The sequence below is a fragment of the Pavona decussata genome, unplaced genomic scaffold (assembly GCF_977016875.1).
Source record: "Pavona decussata unplaced genomic scaffold, jaPavDecu1.1 SCAFFOLD_602, whole genome shotgun sequence".
In the NCBI taxonomy this organism is placed as follows: Eukaryota; Metazoa; Cnidaria; class Anthozoa; order Scleractinia; family Agariciidae; genus Pavona; species Pavona decussata.
The window spans coordinates 1,322,501-1,332,163 of record NW_028145860.1 but is presented as its reverse complement, the minus strand read 5'-3'; the positions used below and the strand labels follow the sequence as shown (position 1 = coordinate 1,332,163).

General features: G+C 39.8%; 1 protein-coding gene across 3 annotated transcripts in view; it reads right to left on the bottom strand.

Annotated features, from left to right (window-relative positions):
* Positions 1-597: 597 nt before the first annotated feature.
* LOC146449277 (dynein axonemal assembly factor 8-like) overlaps positions 598-9,663 on the bottom strand; it is a 23,443-nt gene continuing 14,377 nt past the window's right edge. The window contains exons 11-14 of one of the 3 annotated variants that reach the window (XR_014860554.1): positions 8,664-8,749; positions 7,013-7,082; positions 1,117-4,029; positions 598-963 (exon numbers count right to left, since the gene is read on the bottom strand). Coding sequence is in view for 1 of the 3 variants with exons in the window: in XM_085101112.1 (XP_084957238.1) it covers positions 3,949-4,029; positions 7,013-7,082; positions 8,664-8,749 (237 nt within the window). In the remaining 2 variants the exon portion in view is untranslated. Of the gene's footprint in view, positions 4,030-7,012; positions 7,083-8,663; positions 8,750-9,663 lie in introns of all 3 variants that reach the window. The other 2 variants (XR_014860553.1, XM_085101112.1) reach the window with 2 other exon arrangements.

Genomic DNA, 9,663 nt, shown 5'->3' with positions numbered 1-9,663 from the left:
TGATTAATATATTTTAAGTTATTTTATTTAGGATTTTCTCCACGTTTTTCTTTGCAGTTTTTTTAACTTTGGTTTTAAAACGTAAAGGTGAGCTGAAGATCGTCATTGTTATTAAAAAACAGAAGTTCAAAAAAATACCCAACCTTAGAGGAAAGGTAAACATATCTGATCCCTCGACAAACAGCCTATACAGCATTCTATTTTAGTGATAGACTCTTGATGAAACTACGTAAGAACAAAACCACGCGGGCGAGTGAACCGATATGCAACATAACCGTCCTCCTCTCTCATGTTTGGAGGTCTTTTGTTCACAACTAAACCAAACTCGCTGAGCAAAGCAGGCGAAAACTCGACCGCCGCAGAAGCTGAAGTGATGATTTAGAAACGAAAATCGAAGTTACTAAAAAAGGTGCAATTTTAGTGACAACTTACTATTTGTGGAAAATATCGGTGATTTCACGAAAATGAAACATCTCTAGTTTCCCCAACTGGATCAATAGGGCAATATGTATGGATATTTTTAGCAATTTTAGCAAGCAGTAATAATAATAATATTGTTGCTTTAGAGAAAGACGTCAACTGACTCAGAGAGTTTCTTTTGTGTGTTTTTTTTTATTTGTCTGTACTTTAAGTAAATATACATAGTTTCATCACGTAGAAAAGTAAGTTATAAAATGCTATCATCTAATGTTTTCAAAAACATAAATTAATTGCCTTTTTCTAAAGACCAAATGCCATAGCTTCTCGCAAAAGGTTTAAGCAATGAGCTATAAATAATTTTCTGTGAAAACACACCTTGAGAAAACCTCATAAATATTAAGCAATTCGGTAACTCTTTTTTTGCCAAGACTGACAACATATGACACCCACAAAATGATTGTAACTTCTTATGACAATGTCTATGTGGATATGGATGAAATCCGCGAGAAATGTGACCATTCAAATGAAAGCTACTGAGCAGTACTTTCATGTGATGCTGTTTATTATGCTGTATAAGGCGGATCTAACTTTTTGAGTCTGTGGATGAAATCCTAAAGTGTGACCATTCAAATGAAAGCTACTTAGCAGTACTTTTCTGTGGTACTCTGCTAGACCATGAACTATACTATGGTATACCATGTATACTATACTCTGCTATACCATGTTTTAATTTAATACTAAGGTGTGACCATTCAAACGAAAGACTTTCCTGTGGTAGTATTTATTATGCTGAACAAGATAATTCTAGCTTTTATCTCTACAAATGAAATAAGCTGAAATCCGCAGGTGTGACCATTCAAATGAAAGCTACTGAGCGGTACTTTCCTGTGGTGCTGTTTATTATGCTGTACAAGGTGGTTCTAACTTTCGAGTCTGTGGATGAAATCCTAAAGTGTGACCATTCAAATGAAAGCTACTGAGCAGTACTTTCCTGTGGTGCTATTTACATGCTGTACAAGGTGGTTCCAGCTTTCGAGCTTGCGAATGAATCCTCAGGTGTGTCCAGTCAAAACGAAAGCTACTCAGCTGTGCTTCCCTGCGATTCCTTTTCCTGTTTTTCATTTTTTCCAACGGAAATATTTCGGATCTACAGTTTGGCACTAAGGAGGAAACTGTGGGTTACAAATTGCTCTCAAAGCAGCCGGCCAGCATACAAGAGTTTAAACCACAAAAAAATGCATTTTCGTCATTGTGGTAGACGAAACAATTACGCCGTTACGAAGACAAAGATCAGGAAATGAGCTCAAAATATAACAAGGAAAGCTGAAGTACTCAGTTTAAGCTGATGTAGTTTTACAGAGGAACCGTCAGAATTGAAAATCCACGGCAAAAGGGAAGATACCTTAATGGCAAAGCACTCGCCAAGCAAAGAAATGTTTTTCGCGTCAGTCTAATTTAGTTCAGATGAAGGCGATAAATCTATCTGGCCAAAAGATAGAGAAAATCTACACATTTAGTTGAATCGGACCAATACTTGATTGCCACTCTATTTTAATATAACCGAGACAATAGGGCGACACTATCGACTTTTAAGTGACTACTGACTTGTATGAAAGTCCACAAAACATGTTGTAGAGATATTAGCCCCAAGAATCAAGACATGTGATACTCAAACATACTAGATACGCATTCCTTCATCCAAATATTAAATCTTTTCTCAATACAAACACTGAACCGTTTTTAACCAAATATTAATCGTCACCTTGAAGTGATAATGGGCGTAAAACGAAAATAGGCTCAGACAGATGGTTTGGATTCCCGTCTTATCGAAAACAGTCGCCAAACAATCACCAGGGATGCTATACAACTCACGGGAACTTTGCTAAGCGATATTCAGGTTGTGAAAGGGAAAACAGCGAAATTGGTAATTGTCTAAGGGTGGGCCACGGGTGCAAAGAAATCGAAAGTAGCACCGAAATCGCTGTTCTATTTTAGCTCAACCTCTTCACTTTCGAGCGCGGAAAGCTCGGAACTGGGCAAAATTCCCAAATCTCGTCTTCAAGGATATTGTAAAATGAATAGTACCACACAGCATAATAACCAGCACCACAGGAAAGTATTGCTCAGTAGCTTTCATTTGAATGGTGACATTTAAGATTTCATCCAGAGACTCAAAAATTAGAACCACCTTGTACGGCATAATAAACAGCACCATAGGAAAGTGTTCCTCAGTAGCTTTCATTTGAATGGTCACGCTTTAGGACTTCACTCACAGACTCAAAAGTTAGAACCACCTTGCATAGTATAATAAACAGTACCATAGGAAAGTACTGCCCAGTATAGCTTTCATTTGAATGGTCACACTCTAGGATTTCTTCCAAGGACTCAAAAGTTAGAATCATTTTGTACAGCATAAGAAACAACACCAGAGGAAAGTATTCCTCAGTAGCTTTCATTTGAATGGTCACACTTTAGGATTTCATCCACAGACTCAAAATTTAGAATCACCTTGTACAGCATAATAAACAGCACCACAGGAAAGTATTCCTCACTAGCTTTCATTTGAATGGTCCGGCACACAGTACAATTTTCCTACAGATTTCAAAGTTAAAGTCACACGGTAAGTAACAGAACTTGGGTTGTTTTGGTCTAAAACAGGAAAAGAACATTTCCTGATCGGCCTGAGGCTGAGCTTTTTACAGTGAATGATTTGGCTTATTTACAGTGTAGATAGACGTTGTTCGTTCTGGAACGTGATAACAGTTTTGCAAGCTGTACAACACTCAACGTACTCATACAAAATTCTGCAGTGTAGACGCTGCTGGCCAACGGAAGGGCCACAATTTTATGAACAAAATTTTCATCTCTCAATGAAATGTTGAGAATAAGCCCTCTCTTAAAGGACCCTAGTCAGCCTCCGCCATTTTTGATGCCATCGAAATTATTGATATTACATGATGAAGCGAAATCTTATTGCTTTACTGTAAGTTGTGTTCCTGAAAGTATGCTTCATTATCTTTAGTAGTTTCACAGTGATTTCGTTCATTTCGACACGCTGCGAATTAAATATAATAGCCAAACTCTCGCATATAAACAAAAACAAAGGTGTGGCTGACTAGGGCCCTTTTAACGTTTAAAGAAACAGCGCGTCACCAGAGAGCGAAAGAAAGGCAAAATTTGAAGAGAAGACCGACACATTAAAGATTCCTCACTTTTCAATCTATAAGAGCCGTTAAATTAAAAAAAAAAAAACGAAAAAAACTTGATGAAATCGCTCGGAAATTCAGTGACGCGAAGAGAAGGTATTTTAATGGTTCTCCGCAGAATTTCCGCCAATTGGTGAAGGCGTACAATTCCGGAAAGGGCATTCCCATGGCCTTATTAATTGTTTTGGGAAATTTCCCACGCCTTCATCCAGCACACAACAACCAAACATCCTGTATTAATTTCCGCATAATTCCCTTCGGCTTGATAGGGTAAACAAGTTCATCTCGCCTTTGGTAAATATCCATTAAACGTGTAGCTAGCTCATGAAGGAGTGCTCATCTCTATCCGGGCTTTTCTGTTGGGGATCAGTTGATCAAAGAAGCATTCCACCATCCGCTTCGCCTGTGAATACACAGAACTACAGATTAGAGTTCATCGCCCAACCTTGTTCCCAGGGTCTGGACGGAAAGAAGAGAGACCCTGGGAAGGAGATCGGATATCCAGGTAGCCTCCCTCCCACGCAGTCGTTTTTAAGGACTCGTATTACCTCCTCCCCACGGAGGAGGTAATACAAGTCCCCTAAAAAAACGACTGCGTAGGAACGACAAAATATTGGAAACGCCAACGCGAAAATAAAACGCGCGGGAACTCTGTTTCCACGCGTCTTATTTTCGCGGTCACCTCTCTCATGATCTCAGTCTATTTTTCTCGTTTCCGCCTGCTTGCTAAGCTCGGGCACACAATCCAGCGGTATAACACTGCGTGGTGTTTGTCAACGTTTACGACAAAGGGCAAACGTGAGATTTTCGCGTTTACGTTTTCTTGAAAAATATGAATGAGTATATAGTCTATATAGATGAGAACGGTGCAAAATAATTCTGGCCTTTGATGCTAACACAAACCACTCAATTTTACTAAGAACGTGAACAGAGCGAGAGGCAAATATAGGTAAACTCATCAGCCTCCCACGGAAGGGTAAAACTGTTTTGAACTTTTTAAACGTAAAATAAGAGTTTTGTTTTATGGGAGAGTTAGACCTTCGATGACCAGCAAAGCATACAAGAGCACACACGGCCGTTTAATACTGCTATATGATGCGGTTACACCACTCATCTACGGTCAAGTAACCAGTAAACTAGGCGAAAGGGTCAATGTAATTAAGATTGCTCTAGTAAACTAACCGAAATAAGACCTTCAGATAATAAGCCCTTCTAACTAAGTATAAGCCCATGGATTGTTACTTATGATTAGCTGTTTTAAGCTGCCAGTTTATTGTTTCAAGCTTTTCCAAACGCCCCAAAATTCCTTCCAATAATAAGCTTTCCCCAGCCTTGGGCTACATTCGGAATTTTTTACGGTGGTGATTTTGTGGAATTTTAATTTAGGCGTGCCCACATGAAGAAGATTTTCCAAGTGAAATCTTACCCAACCCATTTTTCTACGCGAAACTTAATCCTGCCAAAAATAGAACATACTAGGCTACAGACTAGCGCGATTATTAACAAATAAATGGCAACTATTACTGGAACTTTCGAGGTATAACGATTATTATTATTCAACACGTTGTAACACTGCCCAATATGGCCATGGTGCACTGAATATTCGTCGTCCGTAGTCAACAGATATCCTGCGATATACGCAACATCGTGTGTCTGGGACTGAGAAAAATGGCAAAATAAAGATCGCCTCCAGCTTTTCTGTAATAAAACCGTGCTTTGTTATCAATGTGTTGAATAATAAGACAATTATCCTGCCCAATCTTGCGGAATATCCCCTGGTTTTAGCCAACTCGGCCTGCTGCCTCGTCGGCTAGGTATCAGGCGATATTCCGCGCGATTTCGCAGGATAATCGTTTAAATACAGTGCAACGCCCGCTACTATCAACATAACATACATACAGATTTACAGTTGAAAAATTCTCAGGTGTGGTCTACTTTATATAACTGGGAAAACAAGAGCGAAAAGTTACAGAAGTAAGAAAACGCTCACTTGTCCGATTCAGACGGAATATTCCAAACAAGTATTTAAAGCTCTACAATGTATTCTACGGGCTCTAAATTCCTGACTTAAAGAATTTGTTATGGTCCTGTGTGTTCATACAACGGAATAATTAATACCAATTTAACAGCTTGAACATGTTTCAGAAGTCAATGGTTTGAACTTGTCCAAATGTTTGCATCGGTCAAAAGAATCTATCTTCAGCCGGTGTAACAGTAGACATATTGTATATTGTACATAACTACCCACTGTCTTGAACTCCTAATACATGTATGTCGAAATACTCTCTGTTTACAATCATGATAGTTTCCAGTATAGCAATACAGTCGACTCCCGATAACTCGAACCTTCAAGGGAAATTCAAGAAGGTTCGGGTTATCGGGAGTTCGAGTTATCGAGGGTAAAATTATATAGAAAATGACCTGAAAGGAAAGGAAAATTGGTTCGAGTTAGCGCGAGGTTCGAGTTAGCGCGAGGTTCGAGTTTGCGAGGGTTCGAGTTATCGGGAGTCGACTGTAGTATATAGATACAGTGGAGCGCCGCCTAACGACAAACCCGTTTAGTCATTACCTTATCTTTAATAAATCTCCGTTCAACCGACAATCTCTGTAATGCGACCAACGACCTCCTTTTGGTCTTTTCTTTGTAAATTTAACCCGTTAATCCGAACGCGTCGTTGATACAACAAGGGGCAACCTTTTGGAGACCTTTGGAGTCCCAAAATAGAATTTTCTTTGTATCATGATATTCCCTGGTTAATATGACTCTTTGAAATGCATGGTGGCCTATACACATCGTTAAAGAAAAAGTCAGTTATCTTTCTAATACGTAGTTTTTAACCGCTTTTAAAGTTTTTGCGCCTATACAACAAAATAAAATCAAAATAATAAATCGCTTTATTTAAGTGTCAATGCATTGAGCACAGAGCACTATTAAGGACATTCTCCAGATGAAATTGGAATTGGAATTTGGAAATGTTAGTTTTTGAGGAGAGAGGAAAACCGGAGTACCCGGAGAAAAACCTCTGGGAGCAAGGACGAGAACCAACAACAAACTGAACCCACATATGACGCCGAGTCTGGGAATCGAACCCGGGCCACATTGGTGGGAGGCGAGTGCTCTCACCACTCACTGCGCCTTCCCTGTTCCCCATTATGTTGTTTTCTCTTCCTATCTTTTTCCTTTTCGTAGGCTATCATAATTTGAGCCCACCCCATTGATAGAGTTCGTTAATTAAATACGACAAAAATGTCATTGCCAGTCAGCAGTCGAATTACACATGATTGTGATTGTCTTGTTGAAAATACGACATTCGGTAAAAAGATGTGAAGGGGTGGGTCCATTAGAACATTCTACATTGTTAACATTTTTGGTTGCCTACACAAACCTCTTTGAGCGTCTTCCCCGCTAACATGTACTTTCCGGAATTTGCGGCCAACGACCTCAGTTTTGGGGAGCTGAAAATAAAACAGGCCGAGTGTAGTGACAATTAGGAAGGTGAATCGTAAGGAAACGTAAGCTGATTTCGTTCTTTTAATCCTTATGGGTCAGTGATCTGCAGCCAAGCCATTTAGCACCGATATTAACGTATCAATTCTCCTTACTGAGTGCCATACATTTCTTACTGTAGTAGTTGGGAGAATTGGTTTAAACTTCAAGACATTTTATATTTGTGGTCCTTTCCTTTATTCTTATTGAACTTGTGAATTATGTGTGTGACAGCGTGTTAATATTACAAAACGAAATTACATAACGATCACTATGGAGACATAAAGGGTTAAGGGGCTGTTTACATAGAGGGAGGAAGATCCTAGCACTAGGAAGATCTGAGAAGGCGGAAAAGCTTTTCGTTTGCTTTACATGCAGAAATTTCGGTCGTAGTGCTACCAAGTGGAGAAGGAAAAGAAGAATAACTGTCGGCCTTGAGCAGCTGAACGCCCGGCTGCCGCCATGTTTGTTCTTTTTGTTCCTAGTACTAGGATCTTCCGAGCGGAAGTAGTTTACATGGTGCTAGGATCTTTCTAGCCCTAAGAAGTCTTCATATCTCTCAGCTAGGAAGTTCCTATCTCTAGGAAGATCGTAGCGCTATGGCCAAGTACAACTTTTTGCATGTAAACTGAATAGGAAAAACATATGGCGCTAGGATGATCCGTCCTCTATCTTCCTAGTGCTAGGATCTTCCTCCCTCTATGTAAACAGCCCCTGAGTGAAATGTTCGTTTTTGTATCATGAAACAAAATAAAGTATTTCTATTCCCCTTTGGATCGGATACTAGTGCATTGTAAGGTTTGATACCCCGGCATTTTGCTTCAAGTATCCATCTATACTCCTAAGTTGAGGGAAGCACTTTGATGTAAAACGGCGGGAGGGAGGGTGGGGGGCTCCCATATAAACGTAGCGAGGGTGATCGTCGGAAACTTTAAAAAGAACCCCTAAAGGGTACCAGAATTCTGTTCTGTGTGCGTGTTCCGAACAATTTTTTACCCCTAAGAGGTACCAAATCAGTTGACTGACATTTACTTCCTCTCATATTTTTCGGCTCAATACACTAAAAGGTACCACCATTTCTCTGATGGAAGTCATTATAGATTTTAGCACCCTAAGGAGTACCAAACCACGAATTTTAACCCCTAAAAGGTACGACGATCACCTCCATCACTTTTATATGGGAGTTCCCCCCCACCCCCAGGGTAAAACGTCTTTCCCAAGAAGACAATATTCAAACAGTCCAGTAACAAGCAAGTGAAGACACAACACCACAACTCGTAGGAAACAGTTCCAAGTTCTTCAATTACGGCCATTTGAATTCGTAATGCAACGTGATTTAGTTTTTTGAACCTCACCTATCGAGACGAAAGTTCTTCTCATTTGCATCATTGATGCTTGCTTGGAGAAACTATTTGTAAATAGTTTCTCCTCGTGGAGCAGTTTCATTGACAAAGTGAAAAGTAAGAACCTTTTTCTATAAGTTTCATCATCAGTGCCGCCTTTGGAAAGCAATTTTGCTCTATTTTGTTCCAATGTATGACTACCCTTACCTGTCACACAACGTATCGTAGCACGTTACAGCGCCGTCACGCAACACAGCCATGACAAGACAAGGTGTCTTTGAGAGTTGCCCAGCCTAGAAAACAAACGCACCAAGACAACCTTAAAATATAATAAAACCTCTCTAAAGCTTTAATATACCTCTGAAATAACGTCTACAATTAGCTATGTTTATCTGACACTAATAATTCATTTGCAAAAAGTAAGAGAAAATTGAAGTCTAGTAGACTGAAATTTCTTAAAGACCACCAGGATTTTCTCAACTCTTGACACTCGGGGTGGGCACAAACCCAAGTACATCGACACCTCAAGGAGGGTATAGAATTCTGAAGTTTGTGATTTATGTCTTATGCCGTAACAAAGCCAAATATGGTTAAGTGTTAAGGTTAGCGGCGACCAGCCAATTCTATAGCGACAATTTTTGCATAGGTCAGTCGAGTGAACACGCAAACGCGCGCGAAGTCGCGTTCCGCGCGGACACCAAAAGACCTCTCTCCTCCCACGCCCACGGTGAATTTTATGAGGGCGAAGCAAATTCCAAAACCATTTTGAATCATCACCACACGTCGAAACCCGAGAAATTTCCTCAGATGATCGTTTCCCTTGAATAATTGCCCCTTCCTCTAGATCTTCTGAGCTGAAGCAGACCAACAAAATAATCGCCCCCGGCTATTATCCGAAGAATTGGGGTCGGGGATGTTGATAGACGACACATTTAACGGTCGTGTGGACACTGATTTTTTGGAGCTTGCCATCCGCGACAACACTGGGATTTTTTTTTTTTTTTTAGTGTTTATTTTTGAGGAAGAAGCAGAGTATGTCCAAAACAAAGGCCCTTGCGAGTTTCAACGAACTGTACGTTAGACTCTACAAAAGGTGGAATTTCAAATAAAGGAATCTTATTTTAGCACGCTCGTTCCAACAGCATACATGTTTTTTTTTTCTTTTCCTAATTTAACATCTGTAACGAACAAGAATACGGATAAATCT